The following is a 22,816-nucleotide window of genomic DNA, read 5'->3' on the forward strand; positions in this document are numbered from 1 at the left end:
GGTTGGTCTGCACGAAGGCAGAGGCGGGTCCTCACCAGCAGGTGGAGACGTGGTGATGCTGGAGTCCTCATGGACACAGTTTTCCAAACTTGAGAAGGTTCATTTGTTCTGTCACTCACACATTCCTCTCATGTGACCAACATCTCTAAAGTTAGAAATATCCTGTCTCAGAGTGACGCTGAAAAACTAGTTCATGCATTTATTACTTCCAGGCTGGACTACTGTAAGCAAGCAAGCAAGCAATTTATTTATATAGCACTTTCGGATCAGCCCCCAGCTGAACACAAAGTGCTGTACACTTGACATGCCAGAGTGATACATTGAACATGTTAAAAAATAAGAAAAATAATAATATTACCAAAAAAAAAAAAAAATAATAATAATAATATATATAATAATTATATATATATATATATATATATATATATATATATATATATATATATATATATATATATATATATATATATATATATATATATATATATATATAAAAAATGATTATTAAAATGACATTAAAATAAATAAAATTAGCACAAATAGCAAAGACAATAATAAAATAGTATAAAAAATGATGATGAGAATTACATTTAAAACAATAAAATCAGCACATTAGATCAAAACAATAAAATCAATAAAATTGGGTCAGACTGTGTCATATGCCAAGGAATAAAAATGGGTTTTAAGATGTGTTTTAAAAGTGGACAGTGAAGGGGCCTCTCTAATGTGCTGGGGCAGACTGTTCCACAGATTAGGAGCAGCAATAGAGAAGGCCCTGTCCCCTCTGAGCTTCCTCTTGGACCTGGGTACCTCCAGGAGCAGCTTGTCAGCTGACCTGAGAGACCTGGGGGGTGAGTAAGGATGGAGAAGCTCAGAGAGGTAAGTTGGGGCAAGACCGTTTAAACATTTAAACACAAACATGAGAATTTTAAAATGAACTCTAAGATATACAGGCAGCCAATGGAGTGAAGCCAGGATGGGAGTTATGTGCTCTCTTTTACGAGTTTTGGTTAAAAGTCGTGCAGCAGAATTCTGGACCAGCTGCAGACGAGAGAGAAGATGCTGACTAACTCCACAATACAGAGCATTACAGTAATCTAGACGACATGAAATAAAAGCATGGATTACCGTTTCAAGATGCTGCCTGGATAAAACAGGTCTTATCTTTGCCAAGCGCCTTAAATGGTAAAAACTGGACTTGACAGTAGCCCTAATTTGACTGTCTAATTTAAAATCACTGTCCATCTTAAAACCCAGGTTTGTAACAACAGATTTAAAATACTCTGCCAGGGGTCCCAAATCAATAGCAGAGGGTTCACAAGGTCCACTAGGACCAAACAGAATCACCTCAGTTTTGCTTGAATTACACCTTAGAAAGTTTAGGGACATCCAAGATTTAATGTCTTCTAGACATGCTAGAAGTGGCTTAATAGAGAAGGCCTCTTTCTGCTTCAGAGGCAAATAAATCTGACAGTCGTCAGCATAGCAGTGGAAGGATATTCCATGCCTTCTGAGGATGGTTCCCAGGGGCTGTAAGTATAATGAAAAAAGCAGAGGCCCTAAAATTGAGCCCTGCGGGACCCCAGACTGAAAAGTGGCAGAGGAAGACTCATACCCTAAAAAGTTAACACTAAAAGTTCTGTCACAAAGATAAGACCTAAACCATTTCAAAGCAGTACCACGAATGCCTGCAAGATGGTGCAAGCGAGACAGTAAAATGTTGTGGTCTACAGTGTCAAAGGCAGCTGTTAGGTCAAGGAGGACAAGAACAACATGATTACCAGAGTCACAGGTAAGGAGGATATCATTAAAAACCTTTAAGAGTGCTGACTCCGTGCTATGAAAGTTTTTAAAACCTGATTGAAAGACCTCCAGGATACCATTCTCATTTAAAAAATCCATCAATTGGCAATGTACAATTTTCTCTAAGATTTTAGACATAAAGGACAACTTGGAGATAGGTCTGTAGTTAGCCAATACAGTGTGGTCCAGGGCAGGTTTCTTAAGCAAGGGTTGTACTACCGCATGCTTAAAATTAGCAGGGACTACACCAGATATTAAACTGCTGTTTATAACAGTAAGAACAGCCTGACCTATGCTAGGAAAAATCTCCTTAAAAAATTGTGGTGGGACAGGATCATTTGGGGAACCAGAGGGCCTCAGATGGCCGACCACATCCTCTAAATAAGAAAGAGACACAGGCTCAAACTGGTTAAAAACAGCAGAGCAAGGGATCGAAACAGAGGGGTCAGACTCAGGGGAAGAAATGAGAGCCCGCGTGGTTGCAACCTTCTCAATGAAAAAACACATAAAATCATTTGACAGTTTATGAGAGGCCTCCAAACAGCCACTTTGTGGAGCATTTAAGACTGAGTCAATAGATTTAAATAACACACGTGGATTGTGACTGTTGGAGGAAATGATCTTAGAGAAATATTTTCTTTTAGCCTCTTTGACTGTATCCTGATAGAGGCGCCAGCAGTCCTTTAGGATTTGAAGAGACACCTGCAGTTTGTCCCTCTTCCATCTGCGTTCAGCTCTACGACACTCCCTCTTCACAGCCCGAGTGGCGTCATTAAACCAAGGGTCAGTTTTAGCCTTGGGCTTCCTGGTTTTTAATGGTGCCACAGAGTCCAGGATAGTAAGGCAAGAATATTGAAACCAGGAGCTGAGGTTCTCTGTGTCCAAGGGAGTACGATCGGCGGGGATAGAAAGCTGGTCAAAAGCAGTTGAGAACTGGGCAGCAGTGGAAGGGTTAATAATCCGACAGCGGCGAATAGGAGCGCTGGTTTGAACTGTAGTGCGTGAAAACACAGCATCAAATAATACAGCCATATGGTCAGAGAAAGCAGTGTCAGTCACTTCCACGTTAGACACAGGTAGACTGTGTGACAAGACCAGGTCTAGTGTGTGTCCATGTTCATGTGTGGGACCAGGTACGGACTGGACCAGATTAAAAGAGTCAATGAGACTTAAAAATTCCTTCACCAGAGGTTTGTCAGGGCAGCAGACATGGATATTAAAATCTCCCACAATAAGAACATGATCGTAGTTGGGCATAATCCCAGCTAGAAATTCTGAAAAGTCATTTATGAAATTCTTATTGTATTTAGGGGGACGATAAATAACAGCAAAGAGCACAGAGTTAGAGCGATTAACTTCAAAACACGTGAGCTCAAAGCTGGAAAACGAGGGCTGTAAAACACACTGTTTACATTTAAAATCCTTTTTAAAAACAACCGCCGTACCTCCTCCTCTCCCTGATGTCCTTGGTGTGTTAAAATAGGAACAACCCGCTGGTAAAAGTTCAGATAAAGTACTGGACTCACCAGTATTAAGCCAAGTCTCCGTGACACACATGAAGTCTAGTTTCCAGGAGATGAATGACTCATTCAGAATAAAAGATTTGTTCACCAGCGATCTGGCGTTTACCAGCCCAATCCTGACAGGAGCCGGGGATGAGGTATAAGCCCCAGCGGCACAGGGAGTCCGACACAGCGGCCTCAGATTGCGGAGGTTCGCCCGGCGCACGTTGAGCCGAGGAGGACAGGGGTCACGGAGGAGCGGCGCGTCATCCTGGCAGACCACGGGGATGAGGCAGGAATCCACGGGGTCCAGGAAACGTCGGTGCACAAAAACTCCAGGAAATAATCTCTGTATTCCTTTGACGGTAGTGGGATGGTGCGCTAAAGAGATCTTGAGTTTAACCAGCCGACCACTGTAATTCATTATTATCAGGAAGTCCTAAAGACTCCCTGAAAACTCCCTGAAAGCCTTCAGTTAATCCAAAATGCTGCAGCAAGAGTCCTGACAGGGACTAGAAAGAGAGAGCAGATTTCTCCTGTATTGGCTTCCTGTCATTTTCAAACCCTCACAGACACACGTGTGTCTTGAATGATCTTCGTGAGATCAGCACTGTTGGGATTTTTTAAAAGGCTTTTGGATCGTTGCACAAAATATTCACAGTTTAAACATTCGCAGTCGGCTACAAACAAACTGCATTTCCAAACCTGCTGACATCAGGATGGGGGGGACTTCCCATGATGTATCATGGAAGCTAAACTGGGAGGTGACCTCCTCACTGAGGCCAGCAGGTGTCGCTGTGCTGGGTGTTCTGGTGCATTTATCGTACGCCACACTCCATCACCTGAGGGTAAACAGTGTAAACAACATTAAAACATCACCCAGCACTCAGACGGTGTTCCTGATGGAGTAGACCTCCCCTCCTTTAGCCATGACCATCCTCGCCACGGCCTGCACCAGATCGTAGACCTGCTGACCGTCCCAGTGGTCCGGGTTGTTGTTGAGGACGTGGTACCTGTAGCCCACTCTGAAAAGCAGCTCAGGTCCCGTCGCTCGCTGCTGCCTTTGGATGTCTGGAGCTGCTGGGTTAGCATAGGTGCAGAGGATCCTGGTGTACCTCCACACGTCCATCCCAAAGACCTCCTCCACCTGCCTCACGGCGGCTAGATCCTCCATGGTGGAGGACCCCACCCTGATGACCAGCAGGACAGCGTGGGGCCTCAGCATGTTGACACATGTGGAGATGTCCCTCTTCACGGCGTCATCTGATGTTTCTGAGAGACCGGGAGTGTCGGCTACGGTCACCTGGTGGCCGAACACCCACTCGCTCTGCCAGCAGCACGATGACGTCCCTGAGGAGAGGAATCCACCAGTTTACTCTGAACATGCTCCCAGTTTGAGGCGTTTGGCCTCCTACACTAAGCTAATGTTAGCCGTGTAGGGGAGCCAAAGAGCCTGTGGACTGATTCAGCCACAGGTTAGACTTACCTGAGGATGGACCGCCTGGACTGAAGGCAAGCCTTCCTAGGATGGCGTTCCCAGTGGAGCTTTTACCCACTCCAGGCCTCCCAACAAGAACCAGTCTGATGTCGGACACTGAGATGGAGAAAGTCTGCTGTTAAAATGAGATTTAAAGGATACTTCTGGATCATTTTGAGCTCCGTGTTTCCTGTTTCTGTGGGTCTGAGATGAAACGACAGACGCTTTAAAGTCGTCATCGATATTCTTCATGATGTCACACAGCCCCTCCCCTTTAAAGGAAGAGTGCAAAGTACCGAGGACGGCACGTCTTTGACTTGCTTTCTACAGAAACTCAAAGATCGCTGTACCTCACACTGGGAGGGGTCACAGTCTCCGGTGTGCACATGTGATACCTGTGTAACGCTGCAGGAGCGAGCGCTCCTCCTCCAGGGGGAGGCGCCAGCCTGGCCACAGGCATTTAACCAAGTTTGTAGCATCTTCGAAATCATCGAACTCCTCCTCGTCGTTTCTGGCTGTTACTTTGTCCGGCCAACAGAACCTGAGGTTCTGTCTCAGGCGGTCAGCGTTAAACGTCAGCACCTGAAGGATCAACAGGATGTTTTTAAAGGAAACCTGCAAACGGTGCACCTGCAGGAGTGTTGCGTTCAGGGACAGTCGGAAACGTTAAGGCTGAGAGAACATGTGTGAACCTACATGATCACAACCAATAATCATGTTCGAGGTCCTGCAGTCAAACATAAACCAGCTTCTCAAGCATGAAGCGCCAACAGCTGCAGTTCCTCTGACGCCCAGCAGAGGCAGCGGTGAGTCTCCATAGAGGTTAAAACTTTACAGCAGAAACAAACATGTTTACAGCCTGATACACACACTGGGTTGGACTCTACAGATAATTTCCCTCATAAAGACTCTTAGGATGTTTTTATAACTCACCTGTTTAAATTGTACTAAGGCTTAAAGTCTACATTATTAAGGGCGTGGCCTCTTTGGCTGACAGGTGGATGGCACACAGACAGCAGTACCTGGTTACAGTTTCCACTCATCATGGGCATGAATGTTGGGGTATTTTTGTGCTTTTAATGATTTCTTTGAACTGTTGTTTTTACAGGACAGAATGATTGTACACCAGACATCTTTAGTGGCTTTAAATTTGAACTTATTTAGGATTTTATCTAATCCACACGGGCACAAACGTATACAGCTGTGACTCGAGAGGTAGAGACTATCTGTCAATCAGTGGGTAGCTGATTTGATCCCCAGCTACTCCAGTCTGTTTGTTGAAGTACTGAGCAAGATACTAAATCCCAAGTTGCCTCTCAGTGAGTGTGAATGTTAGACAAGGTGCTTAAGTATAGCAGTTTTATGAATGTGTGTGAATGAGGCCCACTAATATTTGGTTTAATGCCTCTCAGCAAGCTGCACCTCAACCAGAAGCTTTTGGTAGATACCAACAAGCTTCTGGCATCATTCTGATGTATACTTCATGAATTTATTTAAACTGGCTGGTTTCCTGACACAGACCTGGCTCTTCAGCACAGTCCACAAAAATACTTCCTCCAAACCATCAACGTGTCATTTATACCACGTTCCTACGAGACTGCTCAAAGAAGTCCTGCCATTAATTAATGCTTTAATCCTAAATATGCTCACACTGCAGGCTTACTTGTTGTTCCTAGAGTATTTAAAAGTAGAATGGGAGGCAGAGCCTTCAGTTTTCAGGCCCCTCTTCTGTGGAACCAGCTTCCAGTTTGGATTCAGGAGACAGACACTATCTCTGCTTTTAAGATTAGGCTTCAAACTTTCCTTTTTGCTAAAGCATATAGTTAGGGCTGGACCAGGTGACCCTGAATCCTCCCTTAGTTATGCTGCAATAGGTGTAGGCTGCTGGGGGATTCCCATGATGCATTGGGTGTTTCTTCTTCACTCACTATGTGTTAATAGACCTCTCTGCACTGAATCATACCTGTTATTAATCTCTGTCTCTCTGTTTTAAATGTGCTTTACAAATAAAATTGACTGGAAACGTCTGATACAGGTGTCTGTGTAATGCTCCTATACAGTCTATGCTTGCAGCTTCAATGACCAAGCTAGCAATGATTAATTTTCGAGTAACCCTTTAATGATAAGAAATATGAAAGAACATCAGTTACAAATAGAAAATCACATGAAATGCTTTAGGTATCGGTAAAGAGTGATGAAGAGGAGCAGTGAAGGTACCTGTCCGTTTGCCACATGCAGGGCGATGGCGACGTGATCCCAGACGTAATATGGAGGTCGTGCAGGTAGTTCCTGAGCGTCCATCTGGTTTCCATCAGGTCTACAGATCAACTCATAACTGAGGGGAAGGATGAAGAGCACCTCACTTACTCTTATAGTTTCTGTTCAGGAGGTTTAACAAGTGTTGCATTCACTGTTGAGGAGCTCCGAGCATTGGACAGCTGACTGACTGTTTCCTTGTTCATGTGTAACCTGTTCCTGCGTTATTCCATAACAAGTGAAGCAGGTAAAAGCAGGTTTCAAGCACTGAACTTGTATTTGGTAAATGCTGACTGGAACTCTTGATATGAGGTTCAAAGAGACGTGAGCCGCTGTTTTATTTTGAAAGTCCAGATCTTTTGTTTCCACGATTAGAGTCAGGTTCATAAGTTATTGGACGATAACATTGTTGTTGTTCTTCTGTACACCATCAGACTGACGTTTGGGCCTGACTTGCCAAAAGGTGAATTACCTCTTCAGTGGAGTCCTTTAACATGTTTACCGGTGTGATTCTTACCGGTGTGATTCTTACCGGTGTGATTCTTACCTGTGTGATTCTTACCTGTGTGAGTCTTACCTGTGTGTCTCACACATGGCCTCTGGTCTCCAGATGAAGCGTCCGTCTCTGTAAGCGCAGACGGCGTCCGGGTCATCATCAGGGAGTAAAGGAAACCTTGAGAAGAACAGCTGATTGGCCGGGCTGTGGACCAGCACAGAGTACTGCACTTCCTGTTTGAACAGCGAGGTCTTGAACACCCTCATTATGGGCGAAGCTCCGGAGCAAAACTGGGGACGATAACAGGAGTTTCAGTTGGAGAGCGGCGAGCTACAATCACTCCATTAACTAACAGACACAGACAGCTACTCTCCAACGTAACTTAATGCTACATGTGCTGAGTTTGTAATCTATCACTGGAGAAGTTGCAAATATCTGTAAAACAGGAAGCTGGTGTGACAGTCGTGCCTCTCTTAGAGGCTCCAGTGTATTCCTGCGGACTTTGGGTTTCTTTGCACAGCGTCTGGGCACCGAGCACTCAGCTAAAGCTCAATAGCCTGGAAAGGTGCTAACCGCTAGGCTAACTAGCAACAAGATGCCTCCCCTCTCCACAGATGACTACCACAGCCTCCTGCAGAAGATTGCAGTACTGGAGACAAAAATTCATCGCTTAGAAGTAAACGTGGAGGTAAATGGACTGTGTGGAAATGAAACAACCTTGCCTTTGATTCAAAGCAATGGCGATGAGCAAGCTAGTACACAGCTAAGGAGCACAGATAACATGACCAAGAAAGTAGACTCTGTGCATTATTATAAATCATCAAGCGATAATCCCCCCTTGGACTGTCTTGGTGCAAAACCAAGACATAAATCATGTCTCCTGGAAGGGGGAGGACGTATCACAGGCAGGGCACAGTGGGCTGAAATCTCTGAAACCGACTGGCCTTCACTTCCTACGAGACAGAGAAGCTCTTCTACCCCTGTATACGGGAGGAAACAGGACTGGACAACCGTGAATAGGAAGGTTAACAACAAACCTCCAAAACAACTGAACAGATTTGCTCCACTATCAAAGGACCCTGGATCTATATCGGACAACCATCCATCTAAAAGTAGCGAAGTAAGGTCTGAAAATCTGTTGAAAAGTAAAAGGCCACAGGGAAAGCTAAAGGCTAGGCCTGAAACTCTGATTGTGGGTGACTCTGCCGTAAAGGATGTACAAAGGATGTGCGGTAAGAATACTAAAGTCCTCTGCTTTCCTAAGGATATGGTCAACAACCTGAAGGAGACAATTCTTCAGATTGCAGATGAATATCCAACTGTGACAAACATTGTTCTGCATACAGGGTCAAACGATGTGTCCAAACAACAGTCGGAGGTTCTGAAACGGGACTTTACTGGATTATTAAATACTGTAAACTCTCTGAATGCAGCTGTATTCATCAGTGGGCCTGTACCGCCCGTCAGAGGAGGAGACGAGAGATTCAGCAGGTTGTTTGCACTGAATAAATGGCTTATATCAGCATGTACTGACCACTCAGTGCATTTTATCAACAACTTTAATATTTTCTGGGAACGCAGGCATCTGTTTAAAGCAAATGGATTTAATTTTAACAAGTCAGGGGTGAAACTGTTCACCTCCAACTTGTTCTATTCCATACGTCATCCATCTGTGCTTGGTGCCAAGGCTGAGATAAACGAGGAGTTATCTCATAAAGAGGAACAAACAGTACTCCAAGAACAAACAAAGCCCAGCAGAAACCTTGAGGAGGAGCTCCATCTGCCCCCACCCGGGAAGAGCCTCAGAAAGGAGAGACATCTGAGGCAAGAAGAGGGGTCCCTATTTGCCTCCAACTCTCTCAACAACACCAACGACCAGGACCAGGGACCACGACCTTCCCCAGTCCCCCAAACCCCTGACAGGCCATCACCCCCCTCCCCCTCCCTTTCTCCCCCCTCCCCACACCTGAAATTCACTGAGGAGATGATGGAGCGGGTCAATGCTGGGCTCAGATCTACCCCCCGGCCCAATCCCTTTTTGTCCCCCATAAACCCCCCACCAGAGCAGCCAAAGGTTCGCCATCGAGCCCCGCCCTCAACAGAGCAATCAAAGTTACATTGCGCAGCCTCGCCCCCCTTAGTTCCACCTTACCACCTTCATGCTCTGTCTCCGCAGTCTGATGTGTGATGTGTGGAGGGTCCAGGCTGTGAGGATTATGGCAGTGAAAAATGAAAAAAAGAGTGTAGGAAAGCTGAGCGCAGATGGAGAAAAACAAACCTCCAGGTTCATTATGACATCTATAAAGAGAAACTTCACAATTATAATTTACAACTGAGGAGTGCAAGGAGGTCCTACTTCTCTGACATCATCACCAAAAACAGTCATAATGCTCGGGTCTTATTCTCTGCAGTTGACAGGCTAACAAACCCTCCTGTGTCAGTGGCAGCTGAACTTCAGACCTGGGCATCAGTTCCCTCATGTGTAAATGGTTACTGGACTTCCTGATCAACCGGCCCAAACATGTCCGGCTGGATAACCACTGCTCATCAACAATCACGATGAACACCGGTGTACCACAAGGCTGTGTGATGAGCCCTTTCCTCTACTCCCTCTTCACCCACGACTGCAGACCTGCCGATGGTTCCAACACCATCATTAAGTTTGCAGATGACACCACGGTGATTGGCCTCATCAGGCAGACTTGCTTCATATTTGAATACATGTGATCCAATGTATTCTGCCACTCTGGTGGAGCACTGTATGTACTGTACAAGGTTAGTGAGTACAGACTTAAGACAACATGTTTATTCAACAGGAACTAAGTCTAAATGCAGAAGCAGTGTGTGTCCATCATTACTGCTCCCACACCACAATGACATCCCACTAACAACAGGATTAAACAAACAGATCAAAGAAACATATGAACAACAGGAGCCTCGGAGAACTTACAGAGCTGATTTTGGAAAAGCAAAATGTGTTTGTATGAGCTCCGTCTCAGACTCTACAGGCCTCTGAACAAGCGTGAGCTGTTCTCCCAGGAAACAACACGGCATCACATGACATCTGAACAAACCACAAGGCTTCTGGAACAGCGTCCTTTGGACAGGCGAGACCAAAGCGGAGCACAGAGCAGCACCATGAACTCGTCTGTACACCACAGTGTTCAGAGTCAGGGTGAGGACGTCCGTCCCACAGCTACAGCTGGGACCAAACTGGGTCATCAGCAGATCCCAGCTCAGCAGCATGAATGAAACCTCAACGAGCTGAAGCAACGCAGTGAAGGAGAGTGGGCCAAAGGTCCTCCACAGTGGCAGACGCACACACAGGGGTGGGCTGCTTCTTACTTTTAAATAAATAATACCATGTCGTGTGCTGGTGTTGATCTGAGGTTGCTTTGACATCATTTTCAGACCTGCTGCATTCCTGTTATATCTGGATATGTAGACCTGAAAAAAGGCCGTACTTTATCGTTACCATGACTGCAGTTATTCTGTTTATGTGTCAGACTTTTAATGTTTTCTTTGTTATGGATCTGAACTCAGACTGTTGGGCCCGTGTGCTGACAGACAGAGGAGTACCTGCTCGCTGTAGGCGGTCAGCACCTCCTGCAGGGGGAAGGTGAAGCGGTACGAGCCCAGCCTGGACTTCTCGCTGAAGGCCGGAGAGGAGGCGAACCTCCACAGGAAGCTCCGCTGCCTCGCGGCCTGCTCCTCCGTCCGGTTTGGGTAGGTCTCCTCTAGCAGCCTCGTCTCGGCCTCCTGGATCTCCTCGGGTCCCACAGCCAGACTCCACCACACCAGGACCCGACTGTGAGGATCCCTGAAGCCCTCGTCCACCCTGATGCAACATAAGCTCCGTCGCTCCGTGTCGTGTTTGACACGGTTCACGTGGAACTCGGGTCGGGGGTACGGAGGGATGTCTTCCCTGAAGACGTACTGGTTCTTCAGCCCATACCTTTGAACTTCCTGTTTCAGATGATTCAGCCTGGAGTGCTTACAGTACAGGAAGTGCTCTAAACGTCCTCTCCTGTTTCTGTGTGTCTGCATGATCACAGGTGAGACATCACAGGTCCATCATCAGAGTCTCTGTGGTGGAGCTCGCTGTTCCTGCAGACGCTCACGTCTGCCTCTCTGCTCCGACGAACGCTGCGAAGCACAAAAAGTCATCATCAGCGTCAAACTGAGGATTAGATGAGTCTGAGAAGCTTCACTGACTCAAAACTCAGCAGCTGGACTGACAGCCGCACCTCTGTGGTGGTTTGGAGTACTGCAAAGTCATTTCCTGCCTGGTTGCAGTTTCTCCTACTCTCAGTGATCTCGCTCCTAACAGGTGCTTCTGTGTGTTTGTACGCACAATATTCTCACTTCCTGTCTCGTTGTGACTCCCTTGTTGATGTCTTTGAGCCTTTTTCAGTCTCCGTGTCCCTGTAGTGACTCTGTCTCACCTTTAGGCCTCATCTCGTTTTGCTTTTATCATCATTGTTCTGCTCTTTTCCATCATGCTGAGTCTCTGTGTGGACTGTGTGTTGCTGGTGTTTTGTGTGTCCATGTTTGCTCTTTTTGTTCCTCATTTCTGTCTTTTCACACACTTTTGTGTCTCTGTTTATTCTCAGTTACTCTTTGTGTTGTTGTGTTCAGTGTTTGTTCTTTGCAGTGAATCTGTGGTGATTGTTAAGTACACACAGTTTCTATCATAAACACATTTTCTGTGTGAGTTACCTCCATGAAGCACAGCAGCAGGGCAGCCCTGCCCCTTCAGTCCTCCGGTAGGTGTCGTGTTGGTGCCACAGCCGGCATGAGTCACGGTGGACGTGTTTTCCTGTTGTTCTTTCAGAGTTTCAGCGGATCCACGGAGTCAGCCCTGCGAGTCCGGCTCGGTGTAAAATCCTCTCAGCGGCTCCCGGACACACCGCACATGCGCAGTAAACTTCCTGCAGCTGTCACAGCTGGAGTGTGACAGCTCGGTGCTGCTCACAGGTCGGGCTGTCACCTGGAGACTCCACGGTGCCGTGTCAGCTGCGCCTGTGGGCGTGGCCGGACACGCCTGCGATATGAACTCTTTATGGTCTGTAAACAGGCAGATAACAGCTGATGGAGGAAACATGCTGTCACGTGACTATTCACCCCGCGTGAGGCGCCCCTGCCGGCAGAGGCACACACACACACACACACACAGACACACACAAATGTGAAATTACAAAACGTGTAATAAAAATGTGAATGCATTGTGGTCAAATGACGTCACATACTAGACACCTGTAGCAGTGAGCGATCAGCTGTTCCCATCACGTGCTGTCACAGTGACGCCACAGTGACAGTGTCTGCTGTGTGATGTCATCTAACTGTGCTTTGTTAATAAAGATTTAAAGCACTGCCACTGTTTTTACACGCTTTAGGTTAAAGACTTTTATTTTGAAAGATGTGTTCCACTGAAGTTATTAAAGTTGTCAGCAGAGGAGCCCTGCCACTTCCGGTTAGATTAATCATTAAACAGCATGTATGAAGTGTGTGTGACGTTAAAACGGTGAGAGGAGCTTTAGGTGAGGCGTGGAGCTGGAAAACTCTTTGTCCGGTTTAAAGCTCGTTTCCGGTCCCAGCTGCCGTCAGCCACGTCAGAGGACTACACCTGTTCAGGTAAGACAGCCCCAGAACTCTGTTTAGAACTGTCAAAGTTTAAAACTGACGTCCTCTGTCTGTCGGTGAAACTCTGCTTAGATCAGCGTTCATGCACCAGACTCCGTTTAAAAAACGTCACGTTTTAAAATCCACACTCGGTAACACTGATCAATGCTGGCTCCGTGGACTCGGATGTTTCTCTGCAGACCAGACTCCGTTTAAAAAACGTCACATTTTACTGTACCTGAACCAGTGGCAGAGACTAATGCTGGCTCTTGAGGCCGATGACCTTCTCTACAGTTCTGTATACAAACTGCACCAAACTCCATTTAAATTCTTCACATTTCTAATACCCGCCTCAGTAACACAGACTGATATTTGCCTGTGGACCAGTGTTGCCAACTCCTCAGTATTGAAAATCGCTATTGGCTGTCCTAAAAGTCGCTAAATGACGTCATCGCCTAATTTGCATAATTGGTCATGCTAATATAATTGTAACCTACGTTGTTGGAGAGAGAAATAACATCGTGGAAGAGACATAAAGTGAGTAAAAAACGTCCTAAATGCATTTAGAGTTTATTTAGAACTACAAATTAAATTTCTTTTAGCAATTATTGTTTTTTTTAATGTCACAATTCCAACCCTGCTCCTTTACCCGGGCTTGGACTGGCAAAAGTGACCCGAAATAGGCGCTCTGGTGGAGTTACCTTCTGTGTGTGTGTGTGTTTATAAGTAGTTTTAAACCTTGTGATCCACAAAACAACATAACAGTAAAAGAAGAACTGACTGCCTTACAATCAGTGCGAGAGCAGCGGCTTCGCTCATGCGCGATTCGCTCATGCGCGATTCATTTGCAGTTTGGACGCATAGGTGTGAACATCTCCTGATAGCAGCGGGGGGAGGACTATCCTCCACCCGTAAGTGCTTTGAAACGGGTGAGGTGCCCACGGCAGCACCGCTGCTTGTTGAGAGTAAGAGCGATACGCGCTTTCACGTCAAAAAGTCGTCATAAATAAGTCTCCAACAACACCAGAAAAAGTCGCCAGATTTGTCGCTGTCGCTTTTTAGGAAATAAAGTCGCTAAAGGGGTCTGAAAACTCGCTAACACTAGATCTACTGAGCCTTTTTTTCCCTGGTGCAAGTCCCTACTACTAGATTTACTAGCCTGCGCAGATTTGCGTAAATTCCCCCCGACCTTAACACCTCTTGGCACCCCGCTGAGATTTTCACAGGTCTTCAGCTCCATTGTTCTCCTGCTTTTGTTGTGCAAACACACCCTCCCCCAGCCCCTAACCATGAGAGATTCAGGTCTTTCCTTCCTTACCTGCAGCGTACAATACACCATGGTAGTTTCTATGTGCAATATTTCTCATATGCAATATTAGTTCTTGTCAATCCTTCTCACTGCATTGCATGCCTGTCCATAAACATATATACACAGAGTTGTACATATATTTATATATTTATATAGCTACACCTTACATAATATGCATAAAGTCTAGTTATACACACACACACATCTATATCATATATATATATGATGTGTGTATATATATATATATATATATATATATATATGATATATATACACACACACACACACACACACACACACAGATAGATAGATAGGTGTATATATATATATGTGTGTGTGTGTGTGTGTGTGTGCGTGCGTGTGTTTGTGCAACATTGGCATTTGTTTACTCAGATCCAAGGCAGGCCAAACCTCTGTGTTACAACCTACATACAAAAGACACACATTCACAATATATGGGTACACAAGTCTGTTTTATTGTGTTTCAAACTTTACAGCGTTTGCAGACCCAGTGTCCATCATCCCTGCATTTGGCACAGGTGAATTTCTGACATGTTGCACAGGTAAACCTGCTGCGATTCCTGTTGCAGCTCTCTTGCACCTGGCACTGCGTTGTCTTTACAGTCCCTGGCACAGCAGCTGCAGCAGCTTCAGCAGCCTGCCTCTGTGATAATATTTCCTTGTGCTGCATGAATTGGTAACGAAGTTGCTGAGCTAGAAGACTCAGAAACAATCTTCTTTTGCCTGTCCACCCTGTACATGCCTTGTACAAAATGTAGGCATTCACCGCCGCCAGGTCCAGCATATTGTAGAAAACCGCTACTGGCCACCTGCGTGTTGCTGATCTTACGGAATACATCCGTGCCATTTGGTCCAACACGTCTACACCACACTGTAAAAGCAGAGAGAGAGAGTCATGAGTATATGTTTTTTTCTATAGGCCTGTATAGCACACATGTGTAGCACTGGTGTAAAATTGTACACACATTCACATACCTTCATGTGGTTATAGTCTGTTATCGTGTTGGGTTTCCTCTTTCTGCCGTCACCGATCGTCACGTCTTGGTGCATGGAACTTAGAACACACACAGTCTTGTTTTTTTTAGGTGCATAAATTGTCAAGGAGACACTGCCACTTCTAAGCACTGAAGTGGAGAATACCTCTCGCTTTGCAGTATCTTTTGCAAGTTGAGGAAGTTCACGCCGGACTTTATTCACTGTGCCCAGTAACGTTGTTTTGCGCTGCAGCAGTCTGTGCGACAGTAACAGTGAAGTAAAGAAATTGTCCGTTGTGACATTTCTCCCATCATCCAAAAACGGCTCCATCAGTTTCATGACCACGTTCTCTGCCAGCCTCTCTCCCTTCTGACGACTGGGGTCCTTTCCCAAGTAAGGAGATGCACTGCAGACATATTTGGTGTCCAAATCCGTGGCCATCCAGAACTTGATCCCAAATTTGTCTGGCTTGGTTGCAATATACTGTGTGAATGGACAGTGAAGTGAAGCACGAACGATTTGCTACTGCACTGGGCATTCCAATGTTCTCCTCCACCCACACAGTGCCGTGTGGCTCTGGCTGGGCTTCCCAGTACCACGGGGCCTCTTCCGTGGAGGCATGTTGGGTTCTTGTTCCGTCTCCTTTTCAGATTCTTCTGAGGAGGTATCAGTGGCCTGCTGGACAAATGAAACCTCTCCTCCATCAGAATCTGCTTCGTCCATTTCCTGAAGCAAGGCCAAAGCCTGTTGCGCGGAGAGATTCTTCGTGGCAGTGATACGGAGGCCATCCTGATGTGCGTTCTCAGAAATGCGAACAAGAAATGATTCTCCCGCCTGGGTCGGTCTGCTTTTATGCACAGCACTGTGCTGTAGTCAAGCAATGCCACTTCCTCACATACACAGTGACAATGGAACAATGGAAGATCTGTGCTGAGAGTCAAGGAAGGTGTGAATGTGTGTCTTTCATATTTGCAGGTCAGTCAATGTGTGGGATATTTTGTATAGGTACAGCAGGCATTTCTGAAAGTTGTAACACAGAGGTTTGGCCTGACTTGGATCTGAGCAACTCTGAGTGAGCAAATGCAAATGTGCCAGGCCTCAAGGACAACGGGTGGTTTGCACAACAAAAGCTGGAGGAGAAACAAGCTGACGACCTGTGAAAATCTCAGCAGGGGTGATTAACACCTCGGGACTTGCACCAGAAAATAAAAAAGCCAGTAATTCTAGGGGGTGTTGGGTTTAGGGAAGTTACGCAAATTTGCGCAGGTTTAGTAAATCTAGTGCTAAATATAGCGACAAAGTTGCTAAATTGGCAACACTGCTGTGGACACAAACAGGACACCAAACCACTGAAATATCTTTTGAAGTTAACTGATGTTGTAGCACCGCAGTGCAAAAATCCCTCGTTGGAGGTAATCATCCTTATTGATTAAGTTTTTTTTATTCCAAAACGTATCACAGATTTAAAAATGTCACAGACTAAAACATGTTTGGATTACAACCACAAACTAAGGAGCAATAGAAACGAATCATAAAGACGAGCTTGTTTCCATCCTTTGCAGGTGGTGTTAGTCTCACCTGTCTGAGGCTTGAAGCTCTCCTCTCTCCAGGATGCTCCAGGGGCCGTACGGCGACCCGGACCAGGGCCGCCTCCTCATCCGGCTGCCCTTCAAGATCTTTGCCGTGGCGACGGTTCTGCTGCCGGTGACCGGCTTCATCGCCTGCATCATCGTCTCCCTCATCTACCACTATGAGGACACGACGCACACACACTGTAAGGTAAATGTGGAAGCACGCGGACGCCAGCAGGAAACACGTTTATCTGCACAGACGTTAAAGAAGATCACTCAAAGTGTCTTTTATTTTGAAATTAGAAGCAGTAAAACGTTCTAAATGTTCTTCATGAAACAGACAAAATGATGTCAACAGTCTCTGAGCGGACTGATGTCACTTCCACCTGGCGAGGGTCGTGACCTTTGAATCGTAGTGTGGTGTTTGGTTTTAGTCGTCTCTTTAACCAGCAGCGTTTATGTTTGACCTTTAAGTCAGTTTGATTTGCACAGCAACAGTCGCCTCAGCGCTTTAATCATCAGGGCGTACAATAAGACAAAGACGACCGAGGAAACCCAACAATCATAATCTCATCGTACATCTGTATAGTGATAATAAAGGCATTCTATTCTATTCTATTCTATTCTATTCTATTCTATTCTATTCTATTCTATTCTATTCTATTCTATTCTGTATGACCCCCTATGAGCAGCACTTTGGTGACAGTGGGAAGGAAAAACTCCCTTTTAACAGGAAGAAACCTCCGGCAGAACCAGGCTCAGGGAGGGGCGGGGCCTGTCAAGGAAATCTGGGGTTGAAACGCGTGTTAAACGTTTAGCACTTCCTGTTTTTAACGGCGTGCTGTAGCAGGAGAGGCGTTCACGGCGGAGTGACTTTCAGAGTTTCTTCTTCCAGGTATCCAACTACCTCCCGTCCATCAGCTCCTCCGTCGCCCGCGTGCCGGAGCGCTACATTTGGCGTGTCTGCATCGGGCTGCACTCGGCGCCGCGGTACCTGATGTCCTTCGCGTACTTCAGCTTCTACCGTGGGCGCTTTAGCGGTCAGGAGCGGCTGCTGAGCGGGCTGGTGCTCCTCTGCAGCCTCGCCGAGAACACCGGCCTGCTGCTGCTCACATACGTGTCGTCCAAAGAAAACCACCGTGAGTACGCGGCGGTCAGCTGACCGTGAGCTTCAGACGTCTCTAATCTGAAACGCTGATGACTGTCTGTCTCCGCAGGTTACCATGACAATGGGTTCAGAGTGTTCACAGGGAGCTCGCTGGCGCACATGCTCATTACATGCCGGCTGTGGTACGTGATCAAGAGAAGCTTCGAGAGCGCAGAGGTAACTCGACCTCCGTCGCTTTCTGTGCAAACATCTGGTTTGCACATGTGCAGAAAGACTGAAGACTCAGTGCGACTGTGGAAAACCTCACACAGCTGTGCATCCGTCACACCGACGATTAAATCTGTGAAAGTTGTAGGAGTAACTTTACAAACACGTCACTTTAAGTTCATCTCCTTTTATTATTTCATTGTAAATGATCTGCAGGGCTGTTAATCCCACGCTGTCCTTCTCAGGAGGACGCATCCTATCGTCGGAAGCTGCGTCTCTTCGTTTTAAACGCCACCTGTTGTTTGGCTTCCTACTTACTCTACAAACGCCACAACGACCGCTGTGAACCTGGAGGTAAGTCCCGCTCTGACTCGCCTGGGTCACGTTTATAACCGGGTTCAGAGGGACTTCTGTCTGGAGGACGGTGCTGGTTCCAGTCCTTGAGAAGGGGGACCAGAGGGAGCACAGTCCTCAGCCTCCCTGAGAACGTCTATTTCAGACCTGGCTGCTCTGCGTGTTAGTTTGGGGTGTGTTAGGATTACAGAAGGCCTTTGCTGGGTTCCTCAGGGTGTCCTGTGGGTGGTGCTTCAGCAGTATGAGGTATCAGGATGGTTGATACGTGCTCCTGGTACAACAGCAGCGAGTGCTTGCTTCGTATTCCTGGTGTGTTGGACTCTGTCTGGGCTGCTGTTTGTCACCTGTTACTTTCATCATTCTTATGGACACAATTTGTAGGCACATTGAAGGACTGGAAGATCTCAGCGTCTCTGCTTGTTTGCAGCTTATCAGGCTGTGAACCAAAGTTTGCATTTGATTGTGAAGCAGTGGAAACGAGAATCAGCACCTCCGAGTCTGAGCCCATGGGTGGAGTGCCTGTTCTGGTTTGGGGAGTATCTCGGGGGTTTGTTCACGAGTGAGGGGAAACTGTCTCCATATGTTCTTGTATTTAGGTGAAGAAAGAGCTGAGTGTGAAAGTAAAGCTGTCACATTCAGTCTATGTCCTCACACTCACCCGTGACTCCGAGCTCTGGGTGATGAGTCACTGCTCTTCCACACTGAAAGGCGCGAGTTAAGCTGGGCGCACACTGTGTGTCGTGTTACTCAGCTCCTGCTCAAACTGTACGATTGACTCGCAGGGGTAAGAAGGTCATAGGTCACGATGCTCTGATGCGACCTGAGTGCTCACACTGTGCGTCCATAACATGAAGCTTATAACACAAAATCTGTCTCTCCCCCTCTGTCTTTCACACACTCACACAGACACGCACACTCACACAGACACGCACACTCACACAGACACGCGCACACACACACACACACACCAACACCATCAACTTTGCTAAATTGCTAATGAAAAACATTGACCGGGCCATTCAACTCTTTCCACGGTCGTTGTGGTCGTGATAATTTTGTGAGCCACATTGAAAAGGCTCAGATGAGCCAAAGTTCTACAAGCTGTGCCTCCGTCGCTTGTGTCCAGATCACACGCTGCACTGCACTGCTGCTCTGTCTTTTCACTTTCATTGCTGTGTTTGCGCGTGCGCAGTGTGAGAGGCTGCGGTGACGCCCTCACGACGGCCGACAGGATTTCAATAGTGATGTGCGGATCGATCCTGAAATATTGATTCCTCCTATACCAGTCATTTATGTTCTAGAATCGATTCTCACATTAAAATATCGATATTTTAGTAATTTAGGGTAAATTTGTACTTTATCATTAACAGGAACACAGTGGAAAGAAACTATGTCATTCGGATCGTCTAAATTGGAAGGAACTACTTCCTCTTCCACCTTTCACAGTCATGTGCGAAATACGGCTGTATAAATGTGTGGCAGCCCGTGGCGTGCGCACTCACAACAATGGCTGAGCGTAAACGGAGTCATGTGCGGATGTATTTTACCTCCACAAACAGCTGAGACGTGGTTTGCGATACATGTGGCAAAAAAGTGAGGTGTTGTGGTCATACTTGCCAACCTTGAGACCTCAGAATTAGGGAGACATTCAAAAGGGCTGTTGGGGGGGGGGGTGATAAATACATTTTACAGTGTTTATTTATCGGATAAAATACGTTAAATGTCACCGTTATTATTGGCCGGCCCGGAAACAGCGGGGGTGTCCAAATTCAGAGGCTGCTTCCACCTGAGGCCCCGGCCTTCGTGGTCTAAAGAAAGCCGGGTAGTACGTCACGAGCTCCCTCAGTGGAGTGAAACTCTGCCGTCTGCTCCTTGCTGTCTAAAATATAACCGGGCGCTGACGTAAACTCTTCTGTTTAATCATTTTCTGTTATTCAGCTGTGTGAAAACCCCGGAGGAACCCTCCCGAGGGATTAATAAAGTTAAATTTAATCTAATCTAATCTAATAACTTTAATCTCAGCCAAACCGATTTACCCACGAACAAATAAAACACTGAAAAAGGAAAACAATAACATTTGTAAGTTATCAAAGTCACTTATATATCATGTTTAACCCGAGTAGCGAAAGACCGCGGGGGTTTGAAGACGATGTGTCGGTCGGCTCAGATATTTTTCCACAGCTACATTCTCACCTGAAAATATGTTAAAAGTTTATTTTGCGACCCAGAAAGAGAAATAAGAGTAATATTAAAACTAAGCAGCTGCTGCCATTGTTGGAAACTGGAATTGGCTGGGCCGCGCTATGAATTCTGTGATATGGTTTTTCAATTTTGTTGTCCGGGTGGAAAATCGGGAGAAATTCGGGAGAATGGTGGCTCCGGGAGATTTTCGGGAGGGGCACTGAAATTCGGGATTCTCCCGGAAAAACCGGGAGGGTTGGCATGTATGGCTGTGGCAACATCACCAACCTTGTCAAACACCTCAGAGTATGACGAGCATATGTTGAGACGAACTGAAGAGGAGGAGAGGGACAGGTGCTGCTAGGGCGAGACAGACGTCTCTCACAGAGTCCTTTAGTGCTGCAGGCAGGCAAAGTGTTCAAATAGAGCACAACTTCAGTTTTTTTTATTTCTATATGATGAACTCTGCATTATTAAGTGATAAGAACAAGTAATCTGATGTCCTGTAATCATTATGATGCTATAATTTGAGAATCAGACCCAGAACAGTCTGGAGATCAAGTCTTTCAGCTGGCTTCAGTTTTCCAACCAGAAGAGCTGCAGACGGTATCCATGGAGACGGACTCTGGTCTCTGCTGAGACTGCTGCAGACGGTATCCATGGAGACGGACTCTGGTCTCTGCTGAGACTGCTGCAGACGAGCAGGTGTTTGGTTGGTTCAGTCGTTTGTTGTCCAGCCTGGCCCAAACTTCTCATTGATAGCAGCCTCAGCCTGAGCACAGTGTAGACATCACCGTCTAAACTGATGTGGCAACAGGAAGTGCCATGACTTACACTTTGATGCAGCACTGCAGACCGGAGCTACCGGAGACGGAGACTGTGTGAAAACTGTGATTCTTCATCGTTGCTGTAACTCGGATACACTGACCTGTCTGCTCTGTCTCTCCAGTCTACACCTTGTTCGTCTTCATCGAGTACCTGATGGTCTTCTCCAACATCGCCTTCCACTTTACGGCTTTCTGGGACTTTGGCAGCAAAGAGCTGATCGTGGCCACGCCGCTGATACGACACTGAGCTCCGCCCAGAGAGACGGAGAGTTCTTCTTCTACTGTTGCTTTTAAACACCTGGGTTTAAAGTCTGAACTGTGTCAGTGCAGTGAGGCCTGCGTCCATCTTCTATTTGCAAGCTGCTGGAGCGTTTTTCATGCAGTTATCTGAACAATGATACGGCTGCTGTGCGGTTAGTGTACTACCAGAAGAAGACGTCTGAGCTCCAGCAGCTTCTCAGAGAAACTAATGTGAAGCTGAGATCCAGCAAAACAAATAAAACCTTGTTAAAACTGAAAATAAAATCAAAGTCTGTTAAATGTTATATATTACAAATGTTATAGCTGGGAGTCATCGTCCTGTTACGTGAGCTTTTAAAACCTTTTTTAAATGTTTCTTACATATTATTCAATTTTTCTGTGTTTACAGAGTTTTTAAATCCGTCACTGTGACACACACTGCTTTAAATCTGTCTCTGTTTCTCTGATAAATTCATGTTCTGCTCCTTAATAAAACCAAAACACTGAACTGTTGGTTTATGGCTGCTCTTCATCTTTATGGTCCACTGAAAACAGTGCGATAGAATAGAATAGAATAGAACCGCCCTTTATTGTCGTTGTACATGTACAACAAACTTATGAGAGCTCCACGCCACTGTGCAGGAGTAAAAACATATGAATACTAAAGACATCAGGAATAAACTGCAAACAGGAGAGAGATGTAGAGTCAAGGGCAGACAAGAGGTGGGCGGGGTCACCTGTGATGGTTCACAGACAGGAGGAGCTGGCGATGGCCTCCAGGATTGGCAGTGATGTTTTGGGTGGTGTTAATGACCCTCTGTGCAGCCTTCCTGTTCTCCGTCATGGCCCCAGAGTACCGACACCAGG

The 22,816-nt window shown here is 46.2% G+C and overlaps 2 protein-coding genes across 4 annotated transcripts; one reads left to right on the forward strand and one right to left on the reverse strand.

Moving 5' to 3' along the window:
• Positions 1–515: 515 nt before the first annotated feature.
• On the reverse strand, positions 516–13,412 carry LOC134635803 (uncharacterized). 2 transcript variants are annotated; one of them, XM_063485372.2, is made up of 8 exons: positions 13,395–13,412; positions 12,254–12,601; positions 11,114–11,680; positions 7,616–7,824; positions 7,000–7,117; positions 5,178–5,364; positions 4,792–4,899; positions 516–4,655 (listed from the first exon to the last, which is right to left on the reverse strand). In XM_063485372.2, exons 3-8 carry the CDS (start codon positions 11,579–11,581, stop codon positions 4,192–4,194), a joined length of 1,554 nt encoding a protein of 517 aa, XP_063341442.1. In that variant the 5' UTR covers positions 11,582–11,680; positions 12,254–12,601; positions 13,395–13,412; the 3' UTR covers positions 516–4,191. The 2 variants fall into 2 exon arrangements, with proteins under 2 accessions (XP_063341442.1, XP_063341443.1); XM_063485373.2 differs by lacking the exons at positions 12,254–12,601; positions 13,395–13,412 and adding an exon at positions 9,687–9,739 and having other exon boundaries at positions 11,114–11,488.
• LOC134635819 (post-GPI attachment to proteins factor 2-like) lies at positions 12,799–22,383 on the forward strand. Of its 2 annotated transcripts, none has more exons than XM_063485399.1 (6): positions 12,799–13,168; positions 17,024–17,240; positions 17,928–18,171; positions 18,250–18,356; positions 18,593–18,701; positions 21,832–22,383. In XM_063485399.1, the coding sequence occupies exons 2-6, from the start codon at positions 17,073–17,075 to the stop codon at positions 21,954–21,956; spliced, it is 753 nt and encodes a 250-aa protein (XP_063341469.1). In that variant the 5' UTR covers positions 12,799–13,168; positions 17,024–17,072; the 3' UTR covers positions 21,957–22,383. The 2 variants fall into 2 exon arrangements, with proteins under 2 accessions (XP_063341469.1, XP_063341470.1); XM_063485400.1 differs by lacking the exon at positions 12,799–13,168 and adding an exon at positions 13,632–13,693.
• Positions 22,384–22,816: the final 433 nt, after the last annotated feature.

This window comes from Pelmatolapia mariae, linkage group LG10_11 (assembly GCF_036321145.2).
Source record: "Pelmatolapia mariae isolate MD_Pm_ZW linkage group LG10_11, Pm_UMD_F_2, whole genome shotgun sequence".
In the NCBI taxonomy this organism is placed as follows: Eukaryota; Metazoa; Chordata; class Actinopteri; order Cichliformes; family Cichlidae; genus Pelmatolapia; species Pelmatolapia mariae.

Bases quoted from the DNA above. Each gene is read 5' to 3' on its own strand.
- LOC134635803 (XM_063485372.2), bottom strand. From the start codon at position 11,581: ATGCAGACACACAGAAACAGGAGAGGACGTTTAGAGCACTTCCTGTAC. The intron at 7,825-11,113 runs GTACTCCTCTGT...TATCGTCCCCAG, and splicing joins TGACCGCCTACAGCGAGCAG to TTTTGCTCCGGAGCTTCGCC. The intron at 7,118-7,615 runs GTAAGACTCACA...CCTTCCCCTCAG, and splicing joins GCCATGTGTGAGACACACAG to TTATGAGTTGATCTGTAGAC.
- LOC134635819 (XM_063485399.1), top strand. From the start codon at position 17,073: ATGCTCCAGGGGCCGTACGGCGACCCGGACCAGGGCCGCCTCCTCATC. The intron at 18,172-18,249 runs GTGAGTACGCGG...CTGTCTCCGCAG, and splicing joins GTCGTCCAAAGAAAACCACC to GTTACCATGACAATGGGTTC. The intron at 18,357-18,592 runs GTAACTCGACCT...TGTCCTTCTCAG, and splicing joins GAAGCTTCGAGAGCGCAGAG to GAGGACGCATCCTATCGTCG.